The sequence below is a fragment of the Gopherus evgoodei genome, chromosome 8, assembly GCF_007399415.2.
Source record: "Gopherus evgoodei ecotype Sinaloan lineage chromosome 8, rGopEvg1_v1.p, whole genome shotgun sequence".
NCBI classification, from domain to species: Eukaryota; Metazoa; Chordata; order Testudines; family Testudinidae; genus Gopherus; species Gopherus evgoodei.
In genome coordinates this window covers 67471506-67498188 of record NC_044329.1, presented here as the reverse complement: position 1 = coordinate 67498188, position 26683 = coordinate 67471506, and the positions used below count along the sequence as shown (strand labels likewise).

Genomic DNA, 26683 nt, shown 5'->3' with positions numbered 1-26683 from the left:
TCACTATTATTGAGCTTCTTAATTGAAATAGAGCTACTCAGGTCTAGTCATTCCGTTTAAGGAATAAAAATCAGTGAGTGCTTTGAAATACCCTTTTTGTGTGTTACAAAACATAGTCCAAATACCTTTTTGCAAATAATTAACTGAGTTTTCAAAAGAAATACTGAGTTTGCCAGTAGTGTTCACAGAATAGTGAAAACTATTGTTAGACAATGAATACAGTATTTAAAAGCTGGATTTTTCTCATAATTTTGGTTGATTCAGGAGAAACCTCGGCAGAAGGTAAAAGTACTGAGGCATTCATTTATTTAGAAAAGAATATGATAATCTAGAATATAGATTACATATTGCTCTTAGGAAAGTGCTTTATGCAGTTGCTTTAATTTGATAAATGGTTTTATTCTTAATGGGGATATATTTTTGCTAGTGGGGTTTATATTTATAATATTTTTGATTGAACACTTGCTATGAAGAGTGAGCTGTTGCTATGTTGAACCTTGAAATTGACACAGCTATAGCACCTCCGGGAAAAGGTTCAGACACTAACATGAACATCCTATTTTATTATTTCTGGAACCACTTCCTTTGAGTTCATTCTGCAGCAGTTACAGAAACAGACTTTAGTTCGATTTTTATGTGTAGACAAATCATATAAATTGCAATGGTACACAGACTTATAAAAGTAAAAGAGAACTAGGGAATCAAATGCTAGCCTATTGCTAATAACCTAAGATGATGCTCTGCACCTCATGTTCCTGGTTTCTCCAGCATGGGATACTGCTCTCTTCACCCTTATTTTTTAGAAGTCAAAATTTTAAACTATTTCCATTAATAGATAATATGACCAGTCACTGGTATCTACCTCCCTTATCTTTTATTTTTTTCTGCAGGCTCAGTCACTTCTAACTGGACCAATCTACTCTTGTCTATTTTTTTTAGTTTTTCCACTGTAAGCAAATTACATCCTGTCAGTTTATAAATTCCTGCCACGTAGCTTCCAGAGTGCAGACCAATTTACAGACTGCTCTCTGCTCTCTAGATAGGACCTCCTTGAATTAAGATGCCCCTTTTATCTTCTCTTGTTAGGCCTGTCTAAAGGAATTAGGAATGCAGGAATTTCAAGTTTGTTTAGTAGAGCAATATGTTAATTCAATAAGTCATTAATCAAGCCTGATGATGTCAATAATAGTTTACGAGTAAGTAGTAGTTATTTTCCTTTGTTCTAACAAAAAGAAATGCAGGGGTGCCAAACTTGCTTTGGGCAGATGGCCACATTCCGTGTTAAGTGATAGCCCATGGGCTGGAATATAATTTAATTTAGAATTCAGTTCTCCAGTCCCCAGCAATTTTCCCACTGATGTCACAGTTATGGCATGTTTACACTTCCAAGTTTTGTTGCCAAAAACTGGCTTTTGTCAACAAAACAGTGATAGTGTACACACTGCAAGGTAACTTTTTTGAGGGGAAAAACCCTAGTTTTGGTGACAAAAAACGTCCGCCCCGTAAGAGACTTTTGTCTTTTCCCCTCCCTTTATTGTCGACAAACAGCCAGTGAAGACACCACGGTTTTTTTTCTTTCTGATTTTTATCCACCACCAGAAAGTATCCCACAATTCTCCTGCTCCGCTCTGGTCAGCAGTTTGAACTCTGCTGTCCTGCAGCCAACCCACCCCTACCCCTTGCAAGCCCTGGGACTTTTAAATGTCACTTAATACAGCCCCAACAGTGGACTTTCCTACTCTAAATTGATTTGCAACTGACTGGTAGCAGTCTGCATTCACCAGCTTCCACACAGCGATTGCAACACACTCCTCTATGGGAAGGGCAGCTCTCAATCTGGTGTCCTTGCGCTGCAGCTCAGGGGCCAGCTCAGCACATAGCTCCATGAAGGTTGCTTTACGCATCCTAAAGTTCTTTGAGTGATTGCTCATGTGTATTCCACAATAGGTGCATGCTCGCCACGTACACTGGTGTCAGAAGTTTTTCCCCTAGCAGTACCTGTAAGGGAACACCCGTAGCGACCCCTGGAATGGTGCCTCCATGCTGTGATGTAAGGAGTGCCGCCCTCAGTTCCTTCTTGCTGCTAGTGAAGGTGCTTCGGAACTGCTCTGCTCTAGCTTTGCTGTAGCTTGTCCCCAGTCTCTTGTTCATTCAGTGTATGTGACCTGTAGTTAGTACTCTATTAGTTTTAGTTTAATTTAGCTAGTGCGCCTGGGCCAGGGCGTGCCCCATTCCCCGGATTTTAAGTCATGTGACACTTGTAGGTGTCCGATGTCAGTGAGTGATCTGCATGTGGACTGTCTACGCTGTTTGGTGAAACTCATCTCAGTGATCGCTGTAAGATTTGCAAGTCGTTTAAGCCTCAGACCAAGCGAGAGAGAGACATTAGGCTCTGTGCTATCCTCATGGAGTCAGCGTTGACCCTGACTCTGGGGTGCTGCTTCAGGTCGGCACCAGGTACCGCGATGTTGGTGCGTGGCAACCCCACCCGCACTGCTCCATGTCCACAGGGCACACCAAGAAGGCTAAGAAGAGGACTTTTCTGCTGCGGCACCAGAGTAAATCTGAGGCAGAGACTAGACCCATGTTGAGCAGTCCTTGATCCCCACTGGGCTCTAGGCCTTCAACTTAGGTCAAGTAGAGTAGCCTGGCCCAGTCTTAGCAGGCTTCCCTGGATGTCTGGATGCCCTCAATGCCGGAGGCCCTGCAGGCGGCCCAGGACGTCAATGTCATGCCAGTACAAGGAGCACCGCCAATGTTGGCCCCACGCTCCAGAGGCAAGTCGCCACTGGGATCTCCGCAGTCACCCCTGACTCGATATCGGTCGAGAGAATGCTCCCGACGCCATTCGTCACTCAGCGACCCTTCCATGTGTAGTCCATTTGGGAGCCGTCGACTCCCACCAGGTTCTCTGGCTGGGTTCCGTCTGACCAAGACTCCAGGCACCGCTCCGCCTCGAGGAGCAAACACTGACAGGACCGAAGTAGACAATGCCAAAGCCCCTTATCTTGGAGGGGCTATTGTAGCCCGTCACGACAGGAACGTCAACGCTGTTCCCGTTCGTCGTCCTGCTCCAGGACCCTACCACATCACCGCTTCTGCAGCCCCGGGTGTTAATCACCGGCCAGTCGCCGTCGCGGATCCGCCTGTCACAGCCGATCTTCAAGCAATTGTTACCAATGGTACCGGTCCTCCATGTCGAGGTTGCAGTCTTGGGGTCAGCACTGCTCCCGGCACTACCACTTCTCCCAGTCCAGGGACAGTGGCAGGTCGTATGTCAGCCCAGCCTCCCTTCGTAGCCATCTATCGATGGGTCAGGTGAGCCAGGCTGAGCAGCCCGCTCCCCCGGTGCCACTGCAGGTGCAGTGGCACAGGGTCCCGTGGCTGGTGCAATGGTACAAGTGGGCACTGTGGCCCCTGACGCAGCCCCCAGTGGCGGTTTGCTTGGTGACCAAAGCCTCAGAAGGGTCGTTGGCCTCCCTTTTTCTGACCTCTGAGGAAGGAGTCAGTGGGACATACAACCTCAGCACTGTGCCCAGAGGTCGACCAAGTGGTGGATCCTCTGACGCCAGTGCACATACAAAGTACAGCACCAGCCTCCTCGCCCTTTCCTCCTCCCTCTGTCCCGCAGGAGGACTCTATGGCCCAAGAACTATTAAAAAGGGTGGCATCAAGCCTCAATCTCAAGGTGGAGGAGCCCTTGGACTCCCTGTTTAACGTACTGTCCCCCTCGGCACCAGGCAGGGTGGCCTTGCCTCTCCACGACTGGGTGGCGAAAATTTCAAATGCCGTGCAGCAAACTCCGGCCTCACTGGCCCCATCTCTAAGATAGCGGAATGTGAGTGTTTTGTGCCTGTCAAGAGACATGAATATCTATACACCCACCTTGTCCCTAACTCCCTGGTAGTCGAGTCGGTCAACCACACGGAGCAGCAGGGCCAACCTGCCCCTATTCCCAAAAATAAAGATTCAAGGAGGCTGGACTCATTTGGAAGAGAAATTATTTGTTTTTGAGCTTCCAGTTATGGGTGGTGAATCATCAGGCTCTCCGGGGCCAGTAGGAGTTCATCCTGTGGGTCTCTTTACCCAAGTTCAAGGACTCCCTCTAGGAGCATGACAGGAAGGAGTTCAAAGCGCCAGTGGAGGAGGATACAGCAGCTGCCAGGGCAACCCTGCAGGTAGTGTCGGATGCGGCGGACATGGCCACGTGGCCCATGGCCTCTGCAGTGTCCATGAGAAGGGTGTCGTGGCTTCTGCTTTCTGGGCTGTCCAGTGAGTCACAGACCTCTTTGCAGGACCTCCCATTTGATGGCAAAACTCTGTTTGTGGAAAAAATGGATATAAAACTGCATGGCCTGAAAGACTCCCACATGACGCTTCAGACTCTAGGCATCTACGTTCCGGCTCCAGCTAAACCTAAGTTTAAGCTGCAGCAGGCTCCTGCCCAGACTATCCATTCTAAATATGATCCCACTTATAAAAAGTTGCAGGACTATAAGAAATGCCTTCAGAGGCAGTCTCGGCCTGTCCCCCAGCCTAAGTCCTCCAAGGGCAAGCAGGCAAGGAAAAGATGGTTTTGACAGGGCACCCTGGGTCACCCTGTCAGTTCTCGTCAGGGTTCCGCTCCAATAAAGCTTCTCTTCTCCAATCGGTTGTATGCTTTCTTCCTGGAGTGGTCGCGGCTGACCTCGGACCAATGGGTCCTTAACACCATCTTCTGGGGCTACACCCTACAGATTACTTCCACCCTGCCCAACCACCCTTCACCCCTATCCCTCCTGGGGGACCCCTCTCATGAGGCTCTACTTGAGCAGGAAGTGGGGCTGCTTCTGGGCCTAGGAGTGGTGGAAGTGCTGGGGGAGTTCATACACAAGGGGTACAGCTCCCACTATTTCCTTATCCCGAAGGCTAAAGGAAGGCTCAGGCCCAATCTGGACCTGCGACGCCTGAACCAGTATATGGTAAAGCTCAAGTTCTGTATGGTCTCTCTGGCCTACATCATTTCCTTCCTGGATTCCAGGGACTGATATGCCGCCCTCGATCTGCAAGACACGTACTTCCACATTCATATATTCGAGGGGCACAGATGCTTCCTCTGTTTCACGGTGGGGCAGGAACACTACCAATTTATGGTCCTCCCCTTTGGCCTGTCCACTACGCCCAGTATATTCACGAAATGTATGTCGATGGTAGCGACTCACCTCAGGTGCTGGGTGGTCCAGATCTTCCCCTACTCAGACAACTGGTTGTTCAAGGGCAGCTTCCAGGTGCAGGATCATACGGCCTGTTGGTAAACACCACCAAGTCTACATTAGTCCCAATACAATGCATAGAGTTTATCGGGGCAGTCCTGGATGCCTCATTGGCCGGAGACTCCCTCCCACCGGACATGTTCAAGATCCTGAAGGGGCTAATCGACACGGTCACAAAGTTTCCGGTGACAACAGCCAGAACGTGCCTCCAGGTCTTGGGTCACATGTTGGCGGGCATGTAGTCCGTCATGCCAGATTCAAGATTAGGCCCCTCCAGCTCTGGTTGGCCTCAGAGTTCTCCCAGGCCAGGGACAGGATGGACAAAGTCCTCACAGTGCCGAGCCAGTGCTCATCTTCCTTCAGTGGTGGTCCTCCCTGAGAAACATGCTCCATGGAGTCTTGTTGAGGGGCAGGGCCCTATCACTGGAACTGGTGTCTGATGCGTCGGACCTGTGATGGGGGGCCCACATGGGGAACATCCAAACCTGGGGTCTGTGGTCCACTCAGGACGTGACTCTTCACATAAATATCAAGGAGCTCAGGCTGGTACAGCAGGCATGCATGGCCTTCCATTCGCACCTGGAGGGCCGGGTGGTCAGGGTTCTCACGGGTGACACTGCCTCAATGTTTTACATCAACAGGCAAGGCGGGGCCCAATCCTCTGCCACGAAGCCCTCATGCTATGGGACTTTTGTTTAGCCCACGACATCTGCCTACATGCCTACCACCTACCAAGTGCCCGGAACTCAGGCAGATCACTTGAGCAGGGAATTCTCCTCTCAGCATGAGTTGTCTCTCCATCGAGAGGTGGTGCACAGAGTTTTCTGAGTGTGGAGAGGTCCCCAGGTGGACCTGTAAGTGACTCGGCAGAACCGTCCCTGTCCCTGATTCTGCTCCAAGGGGTGGCCCATGTCCCCATCGAGGACATTTGTAGGGCTGCTACGTGGTCTTCAGTTCACATTTTCACCTCATGTTATACGATCATCTCCCAAACCAGGGAGGATGCCGGGTTCGGCAGGGCTGTGCTCCATCTTGAGAATTTGTGAACTCCTACCCACTTCCAGCAAATATAGCTTGGAATCACCTATTCTGGAGTACACATGAGCAATCACTCGAAGAAGAAAAGACAGTTACCTTTTCCATAACTGGTGTTCTTGAGATGTGTTGCTCATGTCTATTCCACATCCCGCCCTCCTTCCCCTCTATTGGTGTTGTCTGGCAAGAAGGAACTGAGGGTGGGGGAAACGCGCAGCGCCCCTTATACTGCATCATGGAGGCACCACTCCAGGGGTCGCTGGGGGCGCTTCTTTATGGATACTGCTAGAGGAAAAACTTCTGGCATCAGTGCACATTGCGAGCACTCACACCTATTGTGGAATAGACATGAGCAACACATCTCGAAGAACACCAGTTATTGAAAAGGTAACTGTCTTTTCTGTACCCACTGGTCATCAACCCACACCTGCATGATGACAATGCGATCCCACCAATCAGTGCTTGTTTTCCTAGCCCAAAAGTGATGCTCTACCATATGCAGCTTCTCTGTGAATGCACAAAGCACTGATAAGTTGCTGCCATCTATATCACACTCGGGTGCCTGCAATTCATCCTCTGCTAACTTTGCTAGTAACTGCTAGTAACTGTGCTGCCATGCATGATGTCCTCACGACAGCTAACATTGCATAGAAGAGAAGTGCAGGATCCATCCTCTCGCACTGCAGATACTGGCGCGCACTACAGAAGAATGACAATTGAAAAAATGACATGAAAGAAAGCCAGATACCTTTGGAGGAGTGGGACACAAAGAGGTGCATGATGGTACATTTTGCACATCCCAGGACTTGCCACTCTCCGTTTCTGCGTTCTCACAACACTTACCAACGGATGGTGTCACCAGGCACTGTGGGATACGTACCCACAGTCCATTGCTCTCACTGTTGACAAAGGTTCCCCGGAATGTGGACATGATCTGTTGACAGAGGGAGAAAATGTACACACACTTTGGCGACTGTGCTTTTGTCGATTTTTTTTTTCCTTGTTGACATAAATTTCATTGAAAAAAACTTGCCAGTGTAGACAAGCACTTAGGTTAGGAGTCTCAAACTTCCATCCCCTGGACCATCTGAGGCCTGAGAACCTCCCCAGTGTGGCCCACGGGGCTCCAGCAATTTTGGGGCTGGGTCTATCCTTTGGCTCCGCCTGCTGCCCTGGGTGCTCCTCTCCCGCTCCCCCCACGCATGTCCCTATGGCGACCTACACTGTCCCGGGGCCCTGCCAACCACTGGCAGTGCAGCGGAGCTGAGCAGTTTCTGCCTGCTCTCTCCATGTGTCTGCCAGCCCCTCCTTGTGGCCCCAGGGCAGGGCAGGGCTGTGCCTCTGCACACTGCCCCTACCCCAATTGCCCCTGTGGCCAATGGGAAGCTGTGGGGGCAGTTCCTGGGGGCAGCAGCGTACAAAGGCCCGCCCTGCCTTGGAGCCCCAGATAAGTGCTGCATCCCCAATCCTCTCCCAGAGTCTGTACCCCTATCCTTTCCCCCAACATATCCCCTCCTGCCCCCAGCCTCCCTCCCAGAGCCTGAAACCCCACCCCCTTCTCCTGTACCTCTACTCCCTGCCCCATCCCATAACCTGCACCAAGCATTCAAACTCCCTCCCAGAGCCTGCACCCCAATCCTGTACCCCAGACCACCTCCCTCACCCAAACATCCCCCCAGAGTCTTAGGCAGGTGGGGGTTGGAGATTTGGGGGGTGGAGTTTTGGAGGCCGGGTTCTGGGTGGCATGACAAATAATATTGGCCAGCTGGGAGGATTTGAGGACTGGCATTGGCCCTAAGGTAAATTGAGTTTGAGACCACTGCGGTAGGTTTACAACCAGTGCCTGGAGAGTATCTGACCTAAACATTAGTATCTAAATACTTAAATATTTTTTTTATTATCATCATCATGTCACATTCAACTCTGCTCAGTGGGAAAACATGCTCCCTTTTACAGCCGCTGCTGTTTTGTCCTTCTTTTGTCACTTCTTTTCCCCCTCTTTTTTTCTGCTCTTTCATTCTTCCCTGTGCATTTATTTCTTTGCAGAAACTTTCAATTCTCATATTGCTGTGGGCTTCCTTGACACATCTTCCCCATTTCATCTGCTATAATTATCAGCAATAAAATTTGTTATGTTGACACTGAAATGTTAGATTTATTGCAACCATGAGGTCTAGAAATTCTTTTTAGATGGAAACTGAGGTTCTAGACCATCTGAACGTGTCTAGCATGCAACATAAATAGATCAAGTTGGCTGAATCCATCCCTTATGCCAGGCCTGCACAACATGTGGCCCACGGAGGCTCACTGTGCTGCCCACAACAGGGAATCAAAGGGCTCTGGGCTGCCCACAGCGGCGGGGAGCCCAGAGCCCTTTAAATCCCAGCCATGGTCGGGATTCAAAAGGCTTTTGGCTGCCCGCTGCGGCGGGGAGCCCAGAGCCCTTTACATTTCAGCCGCTGCCAGCAATCAAAGGGCTCTGAGCTGCCTGCAGCCGCGGGGAGCCCAGAGCCCTTTAAATTCCAGCCACGGCCAGGAATCAAAGGGCTCTGGGCTGCCTGCAGAGATTCCCAGCCGCGGCTGAAATTTAAAGGGCTCAGGGCTCCCCAGCGGCTGCAGGCAGCCCAGAGCCCTTTGAATCCCGGTAGGGGCTCTAGCAGATGGGCTGGGACTCTTCTCAGTGGCAGGAGCTCTGGGCCCTTTAAATCCCTGCCCCAGTCTCACAAAGCTCTGGTTTCCGCCAGCCGCAGGAGCCCCAGGCCCTTTAATTTGCCCCTGACATTTCCCAGCCACCTCTTCAGCTGGGAGCCCCTGATTGATTTAAAATCAAGTATCACATCCCCACCCCCAACCTTCCTTTTTGGCCCACAGCTGTTTTGGTGGGGTGGTGCTGGGGAAGGAGGGTTTGTTTCTGCAGGGCTGGGCGATGCTGGGGCGGGGTGTTTCCATGGGCTTGGGGGTTTCTGGAGGGGGTGTTTTCGCGGGGCTGGGGGGTTTTGGCCCTCAGCTGTTTTCTTTGGAGTAATGTGGCCCTCGCCACTTTATGAGTTGTGCAGGCCTGCCTTAGGCCATAAGTTTGACTCCCCCTTGCTAAATATATTACCTTTTAGTTTCACTAAATCGGCCCATTTATTGTAGTATAGGACAAAGTGAAAAGAAATGTCTTTGATTTTCAGTATAATTACTCACTAACAACTAAGCAAGTCAAGTATAAGCTGAAAGGGTAAATGGTTGCAGAATTGGACCTTGTGTGTATCTATACAGAATTCAGCCAAGCCAATTAATTTTAAAATAATCCAGAAAGCACTGTTATGCATGGGAGAAATTTGTAATGAATAAAACATAATTAAATCTTTTGTAGATAAGCCTTGTGATTTGCCACTCATAGAAAATGGGAAGATAGCCCAGTATTATTATAGTTTTAAAAGTTATTATTTTCCAATGAGTAAAGAGAAAAAGCTTTCCTATACCTGCACGGCTGGCTATACAACTGAGTCTGGGAGTCAAGATGCAAGGATAACATGCACAGCAACAGGATGGTTACCAGCACCAAAGTGTTATAGTAAGTCACTTACTTTCATTGGCCTTTTTTGTTTCCTGTGGACATTGTAATGGATTTCACCAAGAGGGTGTAGTAATGAAACCATAACTTAGGGGAATATTAGGAAGCGGAACTGGATATTGACACTTTACCTCTTTCTCTCTGAAAATTAGTACCAAAACCAGGAATATTGCCTTTTTGTGAAATCAGATAAATTTGTGGGGGTTAGGTCCATCAGGGGCTCTTAGCTAGGATGGGCAGGGATGGTGTCTCTAGCCTCTGTTTGCCAGAAACTGGGAATGGGCAATGTGGATAGATGACTTGATGATTACCTGTTCTGATTAACCTTCTGAAGCAGCTGGCATTGACCATTGTTGGAAGATGGAATACTGGCCTAGAAGGATCTTTATTCTGACCCAGTATGGCTGTTCTTATGTTCAGAACATCCCTATTTATTTTCAGCCTTTGTGTTTTCATTATTGTTTTTATTCAAGTGGTACTGGATTCCCCTTCCATCCTCCATAATAAGCAAATGACCAATTTCAATCAAATTTTAGTTCACTTTGCCTCCCCGCATCTTCAGTAATTTTGCCTCTTACAGGTGGAAGCCCTTCCCTTAATATAGAAATTTTCTGGCTCATCAGCAGGGGTTAAACAAAGTGAAAGCTGCACTTTGGCATCAGTAGGATTTGCCTGCAGGTGACTGGTTGGCTGCTTCCTCAGACAGTAATAGCATCCCAGAGAATATTTATGGTATTACCCAGGTTTTCAGAACCCAAAGCAGTGGGTGTCAAGAATAAATCAATGGGGGGGGAACAGCTCCTCTGTCTGATAAATGATTGGTACAAACAAGAATGCTTTAACCTAAAACTACCTTTTTATTAGGTTTCACGCACACACACAAAAGTATTGAAGCAGTAGGTTCAGAGCATCCCAAACATTTATATTTACTCAAAGTCTGAGATGATTTTGAGTAATCAACAACCAGAATTCCATGCACTGTCCTTCCATCCAGCAACTAGGGAGTTTGGGTGCCAGTTTCTTGCCCAAAGAAAAGCTTCCTTGGATTGCTCCAAAGTGTATCCTTTTGCCTAATCTTTTATAGCTAAATTAAACAAAGCACATAACTCATAGCGACTTCTAGTGGGTCACCACAGTAACCCCAATGGGTCACCAATTCTCCTAATCTAAGCAACCTACTCATTTATCTTTTAACAAAGCATTCTGTGTATCTCTAGTCATAACAATAAAATATATATGTAGGTGCGCTTAAAACCAAGGCTGACTGTCCAAACATTCCTTCCATTCTCATGGTACATTAACTCTCTGTCCCATCTTCCCATTCTCATTAGCAGAAACTGCAAACATACAGCTGTTTGGCCTTGCCTCTCAAAGCCCTAAGATTATTTCTAGCTATGTGGTATTTGGTTTTCAGCTAGCAGTGGCTGGACATACAAAACAGCTGACTGAAATAATGTCAGGTTCCAGAGTTACAAACAGTAATATCAAGTTCTGAGGTTATAGAGGAGTGGGGAGAACATCTGTGCCTCTTAAAGGAAATTTTTAAAAAATAGAGGGCACATCTGGCCAGTAGACAGTGAAATCACCAAAACACTGAACTCTCTCTTGCTCTCCTTGTGCTCTCATCTGTTTATGATCTGCTGATGGTCATCAGTTCCCTTCCTGGTGACCTTTAATTGCTACTAGGAGAGAACTCTCACTATGTCTTTGCAAGTGCTCCTATTTTACTCACTGGGAGAGGGTCTTATAGCTTCAAAGTTGGGCAATTTCTCCAACTCTCAGGACTGCCTCCATCACTTCAGGACTGATTGTGTGCACTGCAGCTTCAGTAGCAATAAAGAAAATAGTCAAGACTGGCAAGGAAGGAGATTGTGTGAACCCTACCACTGTCCAGATTCACTAAACTAGGTGACTTTATTATCTTTCTAATTTCAACATGTAAAATACCTATTTTATATTGGGGTTTTTTGTTACTATGTCAGGAGGGTAAGCAGACAGAAAAATCATTGGGCTCATTATCTGCTCACTGTAGGCAAATATAGGAAGCAGACAAATCCCCATGTAAATATATACTAAAGTTATAGAGAAGCATAATACTCTGTCAGTTGTCTCCTTCTAATCAACCTACTTCTTTTCATGTAGAAAAATGTAGCAAACCTCTCTTGGAAAATGGCATCTTCTCTGATATAAAAGTGTCCTATAAAATATGGGAACAATTGTTGTACAGATGTGCTTCCGGCTATCAAACTCCAGGAGGTAATGCTGATGAAACAGTGCAATGTCTTCCAGAAGGATGGTCTTCTCACCCAAGCTGTGCTAAAAAGTTTGGTATGAATTTACATTCTTCTTTATAACTGACTTTCTTTGTATCTTTGCTGCTATATGATACTGTTACAGCTAGAGTCTCCCTGTGTTAGGGTAGCTTTTAAACTCACTGGGGCAAATTTTCAACTGGTCGAAATCAATGGGACAACATCAATTTGCATTAGATGACAATAGTCCCCATTGGGACTGCTTATATCACATGCATAAAGTTAAGCTTGCATGTAAAGGTATACAGGATCGTGGGCCAAATGGGTAGATGATTGAAATCTTACGCATTTTCTAATGAGGTTAGGGATAGTATAAATACTGTTTTACATTTAATACTTCTGTGTCTTTCCACTGTTGGGATATTAACTTCAGAAGGGAAGCTACTATACAAATGCCATAGCATTGAATGACAGTGGGTGATAATCTCTGTTGCTATCACATTGCCACACTGTTTTTTACATTGTAAGTTAGTATTAGTGAATAATTAAACTTAAATGTGTAGATTGACCTATAGATTATGTATTAATTATATTGATTACTTAAGCATTCCTAGTTATCACTTAGAGAGTTAACAGGGTCTTGTCCCAAGATCAGGACCAGTATTATTAAAATTACTATAACTGGGAACCTCGCTGGGCACAATGGTAACACTCATGCTATAAGAACTCTTCTGTGTTTACAAATAATGTATTAATACCTTCAGCGCGCGCGCGCACACACACACACACACACACACACACACACACACACACACACACACACACACACACACACACACACACACACACACACACACACACACACACTGTAACTCAAGAAGGTAGATTGAGATAACACAGAAAGTACACCTGAACTTCCATACTTGCACTATCCCTTGCAGAACAACCTGAAATGTTAGCAGTTATCTTCCTTATCACCATCACCTTCCTCATCTTCACCAGTGGCCATGATTCTTACATATCTCTCCCCTACTGCCCACAGGTTGGGATATAACTTTTATAATACATTACGCTGATGCCAGTATGTCTAATGTATATTCAGTAGAGGTATTTCCCCTCTTCCTTATTCGTACTTTCTCAATCTACTGGTGTTGAGGTGTCCTCCTATAGGTTAGCATATTAATGATTTCAACTCATTATCATATATTTTAATTTGTTGCTATCACGCTCTTGTGGTTGGATGTTCCTTCCATAACTTTCCAAAAGCTGGTGTTAGCTCATGCTTCTATGGCTGGCTGATGTCATTATGGACAAAATTCCCCTTTACACTCTTCCAGTTCCCCAAAACTTAGGGGTTACCTTTGGGCCATTTATCTATGCCAAAGTTCATATCCCTCAAGCCTCATGCTAACTGCTGAAGCCAGTGTCTTGCAGGATATAAGCCTGTAGGTTCCTTGCATTCTTACTGAATATAATAATGGCAAGGCAGTGAATATAGTAAAGGCAAGCTATCCCTATGGGCTACAAATGTTGACAGTTAAGTAAATATCCATTTTAAAAGTAGAAAATGTGGTAGAATTGCATTGATTTCCATCTTCTGCACGTCCATGCAGACTTTGGCTCACTGTGTCAAATATAAAAACTTCTGGAGTGTGGCCATCCCTTGTTTTCCTGTGGCTTGTAAGATAGTCCCATTGCACAATACAGCAAAGTATAATTAGAAGTAGTACACGCTAAAAACTACAGCTGGCTGAACAATATTTGGTGAGTAGTACATTTTGTTCATTTAGGGTCAATCTATTTGCAATTCACAAACACTCTCACTGAATGGTAAAAGTACAGAGAAGCACTACAGTTATTTGTAAGGTATATCTATGGAGTTGTATTCATAGTTCAAAGTATATTTTTCTCTGGTCCCCGGCTGGTTGCTCTACCCTAGAGAAACAGCAGGCATGCCTGAAGAGAACTCTTTGGGCCTTGATTCTCTCTGGTAAAGGGTGGACTCAGAAGGGAAGGTTCCATTTCTCTTGCTATTTCCATTTTGAAGAGTGCAGGATTTTTATGACCACCCTACTAGTATAATCTAAATCTTGTTGTCACACGGGGTACACTTAGTGCTGTGTGTGAATGTTGGTTCATGTCTGTGAATTACAGTTAAAATTTCTGCCTGTTAGGCAGGGTGCTATAGGAAGAAGATAACTGCTTAAAGCTCCCTACACTCGCTCACACAACAGTGAGAGACTGTGTAAGTATATATATAAAGTTGGGAAGCTGCAGAGTCCGAACAACTGAAACAAACACAGGTTTGTGTCTGAATATACTTATTTGAATCAGTATAGTCAACATGGCTGTGCATCTGGTGCAAATTAATCCATTTCCCTCCAAACTTTATTAATAAATGTATATCAGAGGACTTGAATAACTGGAGCCCCAGCTATTTACAAATTAATTGCAAAGCTTTCTGTCAGATTTGAACAGTCTACTAAAAACATAAGACTTTAACGAGGACATAGTGAGAAAAATCCTATGTCATATAATTGAAATGAAGTAAGCCCCAGAATGAATGTACTTTTTCTTTTCTTTTTTTTTTTTTTTTTAAGAGAGATGCTTTGTACCAGACTTGCATCACGGCCACTACTCCACAACCCAGCGGATTCTCAAACTGAATGAAACACTGATGTATGAATGTGATGAGGGATACCACACCCGAGGAGGAAACACTATTGAAAAGGCAGTCTGTCGCACATATGGATGGTCCCTTACTCCAAACTGCACTAGTATGTTGTTGTCTTTATGTAACCCTTCTGCCCATCAGAGATGGTAGCAACAAGCTGGGTTCAGTATCTAGGGATTTCCTTTCGATAACACAAGGCAAAACTGGCTCGAGCACCCACCCAGTGACCTGGGACAATTACATACCACGCCCCCGGGTGACTCTAGGAGGCAATACTTCCCCTCTCACAAGCACGGAGTCTGAGTGTATCAATAGCCTTTTAATAAAGCAGGGAAGTGGGCTGTAGCCCATGAAAGCTTTTGCTCAAATAAATTTGTTAGTCTCTAAGGTGCCACAAGTATTCCTGTTCTTTTTGCTGATACAGACTAACACGGCTGCTACTCTGAAACCACAAACAAGATTCATAACACAAACGATGAGCAAAAGACCCACCCCCAAGTAAGTTTAGCAGTGTCCTTTTCTCCTCAGGGTCTGAAGTCCAGCAACCCAATAGTCACCACACCCACAGTTTCTATCCTTGGTCAGTGCAGACCCCAGAGTTCAGAAGTTCTTCTGCAGAATTTACCTTCCAGCCTAGTTGGAAGTGGGGGGGGGGGGCAGTATAGGGGCATCTTATATGCTCCACTGCTCATGTTGATGACTGATTGCCACACCTCTCCATGGGGTTCTGCTGCAGTCTTCACCACCAGCTGCACCTCTCTGCTAGCCACTCACCAACTTGTCTTCAGCCCCTGCCTACTTAACACAGCTCGCAGTGATTTCAGCTGTTTGGGGGTAGGGATCTCAGTGCTGGCATACTCAGAACCACTAGCCCAAAATAGACTTAGGAATCAGTGATTTCAGCTCTGTGGCACCTAACAAGACTCCTAACTGAGTCAAAATTAGCTCTAATTTTACACCATGGAGAAAGGAACAGTCAAAGTGGTGTTTAGAGCTTACACTGCCAGGTACACATACCTGTCCCCCGCACCTCTCAATTCACTGGGCTTTGGAACCCATGTCCCTTGCCTAGCGAGTGCTGCTTGGTTGAAGGCGAGTCCCTCCATCATAAAAAGCCAAGTACATTATACTGTTCTTAATTCACATAGCCAAGATAACATTTTATTACTCCTGTCCCAATAACAGAGAGATTGGGGATACCATAGCAGCTGAAGTGACCTTTTGGGCAAGCAGTCCATCATGCTAGGCAGGTTGGGTGTGCCCATGCAAACGAGATCAGCCCCGGAAGTCCTTTTCCACAGCTCACCACCAGATGTCAGGGTAGAGCTCATTCGGACTCTGCTTACATTTAGAATAACTTAATCTGAATCTTCTAAAGTCTGGTATTCTTTAATCCTGCAGCCTTTGTTTCTTCTTCGAGTGCTTGTTCATGTCCATTCCAGTTAGATGTGCGCGCCGCGTGCATGTTCATCGGAAGATTTTTACCCTAGCAACACTCGGTGGGTCGGCTGGGCGCCCCCTGGAGTGGCGCCGCTATGACGCTGGATATATACCCCTGCTGACTCAGCCACCCTTCAGTTCCTTCTTACCGCCCATGTCGGTCGTTGGAACAGTGGAGCACGGCTTAGCTGACCTCCACTTCCCTAGCTACTCGTAGTTCTCGTGTATATAGTTATAATCCTTTTATATATATATTTATATAGTTATACGTTTTTTCTTTACTAGCATAGTTAGTTTAGTAATAGTTAGCAGGGTTCGGGGAGTAGCCCCTTCCCCGTACCCAGTGCCGGAGCCCATGCCCGGCTCACCAGGTTTTAAACCGTGCTTGGCCTGCCACAAGCCGATGCCGACAGGAGATCCGCACGACTCCTGTTTGAAGTGCCTCAGGGAATCACACTTGACAGCTAAGTGCCCCATTTGCAAGGCTTTTAAGCCAAGAACAAAAAGGAGCGTGACTTTCACTTACCCCTCTGCCTTTGGCACCGAGCGATGATCAATCGGCTGGCAGAAGCGCCTCCTCGGCACCGGACCCCGCCGGTACTGCCAAGGCCTTTCGGTACCGGCCGTCGCTGGCACCGAAGTCCACTCGGCACCGCTCTCTCTCTCCGAGGTCCCTCTCTACGACTCCTCCTGCCAATGCCTGATGGCTCCCTGGCACGCGCCGTGGCTGAGCTCCCTGCTCCTGCTGCTTCCATGCCACCTGCACCACAGCCAGAGAGCTCCTCTAAGTTGGATCACGCGGCACCGACACCTGCCGAGGCACTGACGACATCGGCACCGTCGATCCTGGTTCCACGAGGGCCATCGAATCCGGTGCCTGACAGCTCCCCAGTACGCACTGTGGTTGAGCCTACTGTTCCCTCCACGCCAGAGATATTCACAATGGCGAGGGATCTCATTGCCATGACAGAGTCAATGCTGCCTGACCCCGGCACCGCCAGTGCGGGTAATACTGTCTCTTGGCAAGCCTCCTTTGTTATGACCATCCTCTGTCGGCACAGCAGAGCGGCACCATTCGTGATCATGGTCCCGCAGACGCTCCAGGTCCTGTCGGCACTCCCGCTCCCCACACCACTTGCAGTCCCAGTGCTGTTCTCCTCCTCGGTACCGGTCGCACTCGCCGCACAGGTGCACAGGTCGGTATCCCATTCTCCGACCCGCTACTCTCGGCACCGTTCCAGCTCCCGGCACTGCTACAGGCACCGTGACTCCTGTAGCCGCTCCCGATGTCGAGTCTCGAGATCTCAGTCGACCTCCCGGCACTGCTCTGGTCACAGGTCTGGATCTCGTTCCAGGTACCGGTAAGCCTCCCAGTACCGGTTCCCAGTGCTGAGTTGGGCATGATCCGATAGAGTCAGAGACTCTGCCCATGGTTTTTGAGCACCTCCATGGCCATCCAGACATGCATCAGTGTCATCCCACGCGGACAGCTTATGCTCAGGACCGCGATTCTGATGTGCCTACCAACAACCTGAGAGCCCATCAGGACCTCCTAAGGAGGGTAACACTCCATGTGGACCTCCAAGTGGAGGAGATCCCGGAGGCAGAGGACCCAGTAGTGGGCATTCTATCTGCGATTGCCCCACTAGAGGGGCCCTACCCGTTTATTCGGACCATCCAGGTGAATGCCGATACTATGTGGTAGTCCCCAGCCTCTATCCCTCCTGCGGCCAGGGGAGTCAAGCGTAAATATATGGTGCCCTCTAAGGGGTACGACTACTTGTATGTCCGTCCTCCTCCCTGCTCACTAGTCGTTCAGTCCGTTAAGGAGAGGGAATGGTATGGCCAGCAGGTGCCAGCCCCGAAATCGAAGGAGGCTAGGCGAATGAACCTACTTGGCCGCAAGGAGTACTCTGCAGGGGCCTTACAGCTCTGGGTGGCAAATCAACAAGCCTTGCTTAGCCGCTATAATTATAACACCTGGGTGGTGGTAGTTAAGTTTATGGAGCTTCTCTTTCAAGACTCCCTCCAAGTGTTCGCTGCCCTCCTGGAGGAAGGGAAAAAGGTGGCCAGAGCTTCCCTCCAGGCCTCGTTGGATGCAGCAGACTCAGCAGCCAGGACTCTGGCCTCGGGTGTTGCCATGAGGCGCATCTCATGGCTTCAGGTTTCAAACTTCCGGCCGGAGCTGCAGAATACCATTCAGGACTTACCATTTGATGGTAAAGGCCTCTTCACGGCAAAGACAGACCCAGACTGCAAAGCCTGAAGGACAACAGGGTCCTAATGCGCTCTCTCAGCGTGCATACGCCGGCAACCAAATGCAGGTCTTTCCATCCCCAGCCACACCGCCGTACTCTGTGCCTAGCCAGAGACAGGACTTTGGCAGACGGTGAGGCCGAGATGGTCATAGACGACCATCAGGACCCCAAGAGGGCCAAGATCAAGGTCCCTCGCAATCACCACCGGGACCAAAGACGAACTTTTGAAGGTGCGCCCAAGGGCGGCGTGCGAGTTACAGACCAGGATTCCACTCCTACTTTCTCCTGGCATGGTCAGATCGCTGGGTCCTATGCACGGTGGAGTATGGGTATCACCTCCAATTTGTTCCAACCTGTCCCTCTTCAGGGACCCCTCTCATGAGCAATTCCTCTTACAAGAGGTGCAGACGCCAATGGACGAAAGGGGCAAGGGGTTTTACTCCCGTTATTCCCTAATCCCCAAGTCGAACGGAGGTCTCAGACCTATCCTAGACCTGCGAGGACTCAACCAGTTTATGATAAGGTCTGAGTTCCGCATGGTATCCCTGGGAACCATTATCCCATCCTTGGATCCTGGAGATTGGTATGCCGCCCTCGATATGAAGGACGCGTACTTTCACATAGCCATCTTCCCTCCGCACAGGAGATACCTCCGCTTTCTAGCCAACCGTCAGTATTTCCAGTTTACGGTCCTGCTGTTTGGCCTTTCTACAGCCCCACGGGTATTGACCAAGTGTATGGCCGTAGTCACCGCCTACCTTCGCTGACGTCGGATATGTGTTTTTCGATATCTGGATGATTGGCTTATCTGAGGAGACTCTGAGACACAAATCACTCAGCATGTGGGCATCGTCAAGGACCTATTTACACGTCTAGGCCTGATGATTACTATAGAACAATCCACTCTGGTTCCCACGCAGAGGTTAGACTTCCTAGGTGCTATCCTGGACTCCGACCGAGCCGGAGCCTGCTTACCACAGCCGCGGTTTCAGGCGATGGCAACAATCATCCGAGGTCTGCAGACTTTCCCAACGAGCTTGGCTCGCGCTTGTCTCGGTCTCCTGGGTCCCATGGCTGCCTTCAAGTTTGTAACCAAACACGCCAAGCTCCGCCTCCGTCCTCTCCAAGTTTGGCTCAACTAGGCGTACTGCCCAGACAGGAACCCAGTGGTCATGATATCACCATTCCCTCGAGCACCCTAGGCTCCCTAGAATGGTGGCTAACTCCCTCCCTGGTGTGGGCAGGGATGCTGTTCCATCCGCACCAGCCCAAACTGTCCCTGATGACAGACGCGTCATCTCTTAGCTCGGGTGCTCACCTCGATCACCTTCGAGCTTAAGGCCTTTGGTCTTCTCAGGAGCTGGCATTCCACATCAATGTCCAAAAATGAGAGCATTCCTCCTGGCGTGCCAGGGGTTCCAGCAGCTGCTGTGAGGCCGTGGTGTCTGTGTTTACAGCCAACACAACGGCCATGTGCTACATAAACAACCAGGGAGGGACATGATCCTCCCTCTTTTGTCAGGAGGCCATCAATCTCTGGGACTTTTGCATAGCCCACTCGATAAATCTGGTAGCTTCCTTTCTCCCAGGCATTTGGAACGCCTTGGCACTTTGACTCAGCAGGTCTTTCCTGTCTCACAAGTGGTCGCTCTGCCCCGATGTGATGCATTCTGTTTTCCAGAAGTGGAGATTTTTCCCCATATAGACCTGTTCGCTTACCGCGAGAGCAGGAAATGCTAGATGTTCTGCTCCTTCCAAGGTCTCTCCCTGGGATCGATCTCGGATGCTTTCCTGATGCCGTGGGAGGGCCAACTCCTTTATGCCTTCCCACTGTTCCCGTTGATTCATTGGGTCCTGCTCAAACTCCGCAAGGGCAGAGTGCGCATCATCATGATCACTCCAGCGTGGTCTAGGAAGCACTGATACAGCACGTTGGTCCACCTGTCAATAGCCAACCCAATTACCCTGCCAGTCCACCCAGACCTCATAACTCAAGACCACGGCAGGCTTCGCCACCCGGACCTGCAGTTTCTTCACCTCAAGGTGTGGCTGCTGCGTGACTAAACCGGGGTAGCAGGAAGCCTTCCACCTGGTCAACATACCTGGCTGAGTGGAAGCATTTCTCCTACAGGTATGAAATGCTTGACCTTACTTCTACTGAGGTCTCAATCTCCTCCATTTGGCCTACCTCTGGCCTACAACAGCAGGGCCTAGCGGTGTCATCGCTGAGGGTACACTTGGCAGCCATCTCTACCTTCCACCCAGGCTAAGGTGGTCGTTCCGTGTTCTCACACACTATGGGTTTGAGGTTCCTCAAGGGCTTGGAGCACTTACACCCTCAAGTACGCCGCCCAGCCCCAACCTGGGACCTCAGCCTGGTTTTAACCAGACTTATGTCTCCCTCATTCAAGTCGTTAGCGACCTGCTCACTGCTATACCTGTCTTGGAAGACAGCTTTCCTCATAGCCATTACATCGGCCAGATGAGTCTCCAAGCTCAGGGCTCTTACAGTGGTTCCGCCGTACACTATGTTTCACAAAGACAAGGTGCAGTTACGACCACACCCGGCTTTCCTCCCTAAGGTGGTTTCGGCCTTTCATGTTACCCACACTCAACGCAATGGAAGCAACAATTGCACTCCCTGGACGTCTGTAGAGCGCTCGCATTTATATTGCGTGGACAGAACCATTTCGTAAAATGCCGCAACTCTCTGTCGTAGTAGCAGACCGAAGGAAAGGCCTACCTGTTTCCTCTGAGGATCTCATCTTGGGTGATGGCTTTCATCTGCACTTGTTATGATGTGGCTTGGGGAAATATGAGCCAAATCACCGTGCATTCTACTAGGGCTCAGGCTTCATCTGCCGCCTTGCTGGCTCGTGTACCTACCCACGAGATCTGTCGCGCAGCTCCATGGTCCTCAGTCCATACCTTTGCTTCGCATTATGCTCTGGTTCAACAGTCAAGAGATGCTGCAGCCTCTGGTTCAGCAGTTTTACATTCTGCCACATTTCACTCCGACCCCACCGCCTATGTAAGGCTTGGGAATCACCCAACTGGAATGGATATGAGCAAGCACTCCAAGAAAAAAATACAGTTACTCACCTTTGTAACTGTTCTTCGAGATGTGTTGCTCATATCCATTCCAAACCCACCCTCCTTCCCCTCTGTCGGAGTAGCCGGCAAGAAGGAACTGAAGGGTGGCTGGGTCGGCAGGGGTATATATCCGGCGCCATAGCGGCGCCTCTCCAAGGGGCGCCCAGCCGACCCACAGAGTGTTGCTAGGGTAAAAATGTTCCTACGAACGTGCACGTGGCATGCGCACACCTAACTGGAATGGATATGAGCAACACATCTCGAAGAACAACAGTTACAAAGGTGAGTAACCGTCTTTTCTTTTATGGGAGAAAAGCTTCAAAACATTTAATGGATTTATTCTGATAGAGTTGTTTTAAATCTGTTTTATCCAGTGTGCGTTTTTCTTTTCTAGAAGTAACATGCTTCTTGTTAAGTGAGATAGATCATGGGAATTTCTATCCCAAGAAGAAAAGCTATGAGGAAGGAGATGTGGTTCAGTTTTTGTGTCAGAAAAATTACTCTTTGAATGGATCTGATTTAATTCAGTGTTATGACTTTGGATGGTATCCAGAGCCTCCAATATGTGAAGGTAACTCTCTCTGTGTGTCTCTTCCTGCCCCTACACCACCCTTGTTATTACATTTAAAATATACATTAAAATAACACTGAAGTTTCAAAGTGAAGCCTTCAAATGTTAGGAAATTTCAGAATTAAGGTTGCCTGTTCAACCTTAATTCAGCCTCCTTATGCTTATGCATCGAAAGTCTTTAATTACATGCTCACATAGTATTCCACCCTCCATCACCAAGCTCCAGCCCTTGTATCTGCCTCCTTCACTTTCCCCCTCAGCTCCCCCTCCCAGTTCTTTATCCCTCTGCATTTGAATCAGGCTGCATATTGCCTGGGTGTCAGCAGAAGGAGCACTGAAAGCGCAGAAAGAGTCTCTTCCTCCTTCTGGTTTCTGTAAGCCATAGTGGCCTGGAGCAGCAATTTCAAGGAAAGTCCTGTTTAGTCCTTGCAGCCTAGGATGGAGTACGCTTAGTTACTATGTGGGAATGTCACATGCAGTAGGATATGTGAGAGGATGGCGCATGCTCAGTGCGGATATATTCTTTAGAAAAATTGCTGCCTAATTCTAAATTTCTACTTACTGTGTACTAACTGCAGTTTTCAAAGACTGACACATTCTTCTTCAAGTGATTGCTCAAGTGTATTCCGCAGTAGGTGTGCGTGCTTGCCATGTGCACTGGTGCCAGAAGTTTTTCCCTTAGGAGTACCTGTAGGGAGAGTGCTGCTGCAACCCCTGGAGTGGCGCCATAAGGGGATCCACGTGCTCCCCCCAGTCTCAGTTCCTTTTTGCCACCAGTGACTGTGCATCGGAACAACTCGCTCCAGCTTTGCTGCACCTCATCTCAAATCTCGTTTGTTGTTCAGTAGTACCTGTATCAGTTCATAAAAGTTCTAGTTTAGTTATTCTTCGGGCCAGGGCATGCCCCGGGCCCCAGGGTTTAAATCGTGTGAGTCTTGCAGGCGTTCGATGCCCAGGAGTGATCCGGACACTGACTGTCTCTGCTGCATGGGCGAATCCCATGTCAGCAACCGCTGTAAAATCTGTAGGACCTTCAAACTCAGGACGAAAAAAGAGAGACATTAGACTTCGGGCCCTTTTCATGGTGTTGGTACTGGCTCCTACCCTGGTGCACCAAGCAGAATCGGCACTGGGTACTTTGTCTTCAGCCTGTGGCGTTTCCCCGGCACCTTCCGATGGCCGGCACCGCTCCCCATCGAAAAAGCAGAGGAAGCCTTCGTCATCTCAGAAGCCTAAAGAGAAGGCACAGGGGGAGGCTAGACCCATGTTGGGCAGCCCCGGTTCTCCCCCCGGGCTCTAGAGCTCCGACTCAGGTCAAGCAGAGCAGCCCGGTTGTGTCGATTCAGACCTCTATGACTGAAGTCTGCATGCCTTCGACATCAGAGGTCCTGCAGGCGGCCAAAGATATTATGACCCTGCAGGTGCCTGGGGCACCGCCAGCACCCAGACCCTGCTCTAGAGGCAAACCAACACTGGGATATCGACAGCCCACGCCAACCTGCCACAGATCCCGGTCAGGAGACCGTTCTCAGGACTGCTAGTCACCCAGTGTCCTGTCAGGACACAGTCCCCAGCATCCACTCTCATTACCCTCTCATTACCCATTACCCGATGGCACCCTACCTCTGGTAGGGTGCCATCGGAGCGTAGTTCTAGGCACCGCTCCACACTGAGTACAGAGTATCAGCAGGACAGGTGCTGACACCGTAGATGCTCCTGCTTCCAGCACGGACTCTGTGACTGGTCACGCTCCAGCTCTTGCGCGTTGAGGCACTGTGCCCATGACTCCTGGGCAGGGATCGCCAGCTCTACGTCATCATGGATTCAGGGGTCGAAGTGTCTCAAGGAGTAGCAGCTAGAGGTGGCACCATTCCTTGATGTCGGAGTCCCAGTCCCATGGTAGATGCCATACTTGGTACCAGCAAGCATACCACTCGCACAGCATCTACAGGTGGTTGGTGAACCAGACCTTGACCCTCACAAAGAGCCCTATGCTTCAGCTGGGCCAACCCGACCAGCTGGTGCTGCTGGTGCCACTAATGCCACACCAGGCCAATCGCAGGGCCCCCCATGGTAGAGCCAGTGGTGCCAGTGGACCCCCTGGACCCTTGTGCATGCTCAGCAAGGCCCTTGGTTGATAGTGGGAGCATCGGAGGCTCCATCAGTTGTGCTAGCCACAGGTCTGATGGATAAATCAGCAGGTCACAGCTCCTCAGAACCGCACAAGGAGTCCGATGAAGGGGTGGACCCTGTGGCACTGGCTGACATGCAGACCCCGGTACAGGCCCTCTCCCCCACACCGGATTACAAGATTGCAGTTCTGCCCCCTCCATACCGCAGGAGGACTTCAGGGCTCATCAGGAGCTGCTAAAGCAAGTAGCATCCAGTCTCCATCTCCAAGCTAAGGAGGTGGAGGGACCCTCAGACTCATTGTTTAATGTGCTCTCATCTTCGGTACTGGGCAGAGTGGCCCTCCCACTCCATGAAGGGTTGGCCAACATCTCCAATGCCCTCTGGCAAACACCGATGGAGGAGAGTATGTGTTTGGAGTGGGTCAGGCGTGTCCTCCTCAAAAGTAGGAGGCCATTCACGCTCCAAGCCTACCTGGCAAAGTAGCCCTGATTCTCCAGGTGGGTGAGCGAGTGGGATTTTTCCCCAAAGTCTGCCCCACTCCAACTTATCCTTGAGTAACTGCTTCACCTTAGAACTCAAGGCCTGGCCCCTTCCTTTGTCAGGGTGCATCTGGCTGCTATTTCGGAGTTCCATCCATTGGTCCAGGGCTGCTCAGTTTTCTCCCATGACACGACCAGGTGTTTCTTCAAGGGGCTAGATTGGTCCTTCCCTTATGTTAGAACCCCTATCCTTCAGTAGGATCTAAATTTGGTGCTATTCCGCCTTACAGGGCCCCTGTTCGAACCCCTGGCCACATGCTCGTGGTCTCACCTTTCTCGTGGCCATCATGCCATCATGTCAGCCCAGGGGGTCTCGGAGCTCAGGGACCTGACCTGTGACCCCCCCCTTACACTGTCTTTCACAAAGACAAGGTTCGGCTCTGCCCACACCCTGCAATCCTCCTCAAGGTGGTCTCCATCTTTCACACGAGCCAGGACATCTTCCTACCTGCCCTCTGCCCTAAGCTACATACCTCTAAAGAAGAGCGCTGCCTCCATACGCTCGATGTGCGCAGGGCTCTGGCCTTTTATCTGGATCGGGCTAAGCCAGGTTCTGCAGGTCTTCACAACTCTTTGTTTCTTTGGCCGAGCACATGAGGGGCCAACCGATCTCTACCCAGAGGCATTCCCGGTGGATTACATCGTGCATCCACACATGCTACAACCTAGCAGGGGTTCCTTCACCACCTATTGTAAGGGCTCACTCGACAAGGACTCAGGCCTCGTCGGCAGACTTTGTGGCCCATGTCCCGATCCAGGACATCTGTAGGCAGCTATCTGGTCCTCAGTACACATGTTCACGTCGCACTATGTGATAGTCTCCCACACCTGGGATGACGCTGTTTTTGATAGGGCTGTGCTCCAGCCAGGGAATCTGTGAACTCCTACCCACCTCCATTAGACAAAGCTTGTAATCACCTACTGTGGAATACACATGAGCGAGCACTCGAAGAAGAAAGGACAGTTACCTGTTCCATAACTGATGTTCTTCAAGATGTGTTGCTCATGTCTATTCCACAGCCCGCTCTCCTTCCTCACTGCTGGAGTTGGTCTGGCAAGAAGGAACTGAGGGTGGGGGGAGTAAGTGGCTCTCCTTATAGTGCACTATAGCGGCACCACTCCAGGGTTCACAGCAGCGCACTCCCTACGGGTAGTGCTGATGGAAAAACTTCTGGCACTGGTGCATGTGGCGAGCACGCACACGTACTGTGGAATAGACATGAGCAACACATCTCGAAGAATGCCAGTTATGGAACAGGTAACTATCCTATTTCAGAGAGATGGCAAAAATTTTATCACTTACTTCAGTGTTTCCCACAGCCAAATGTAAAGTCCATTCTCCAAAAAGTGGAGGCTCTGGAGCTTATCAGTAAAAGAGTTGTAAAAATAAAATTTTATAATGGTCAAAACAACATATTATTCTCCCAGTCTTGTAGTGGAAAAATGCTGCACCATTTAGCTGAATCATTTAATACCACCACCACCACCATCACCACAAAAGTCAGCTTGAGGCAGACACCCAAGATGGGAAACTTCACCCTTAATGCTTAAAATTTGACTGTTTTATAAGCAATTGGAAAACAGCATCTTCTAATGGAAAGTGTCAGACAACCTTTACTATAAGAATTGTTTCCTGCACCACCTGTAGTACAAGTGTGATAATTTAAACAGGGAGTCATCACTGAGCAAGTGTGTCTCCCTGTTTACAATCCTGATGATTAATCTTTAATCTGTTTAATGGGTGCCATGTTAATTTTATATCATCCTAGTTTTTGTGTGTGTTACCAAGTCAAACACCTTACAGAAGGCTAAATGTATATTGCGTCAACACTATTATCTTTGTCAACCAAACCTGTAATCTCATAAAAAAAAAA

General features: G+C 48.7%; 1 protein-coding gene across 1 annotated transcript in view; it reads left to right on the top strand.

Annotated features, from left to right (window-relative positions):
* Positions 1-212: 212 nt before the first annotated feature.
* F13B (coagulation factor XIII B chain) overlaps positions 213-26683 on the top strand; it is a 52979-nt gene continuing 26508 nt past the window's right edge. The window contains exons 1-5 of the mRNA XM_030573917.1: positions 213-282; positions 9649-9849; positions 11992-12177; positions 14702-14878; positions 21961-22137. Of these exons, the coding sequence (XP_030429777.1) occupies positions 213-282; positions 9649-9849; positions 11992-12177; positions 14702-14878; positions 21961-22137 (811 nt within the window). The remainder of the gene's footprint in view (positions 283-9648; positions 9850-11991; positions 12178-14701; positions 14879-21960; positions 22138-26683) is intronic.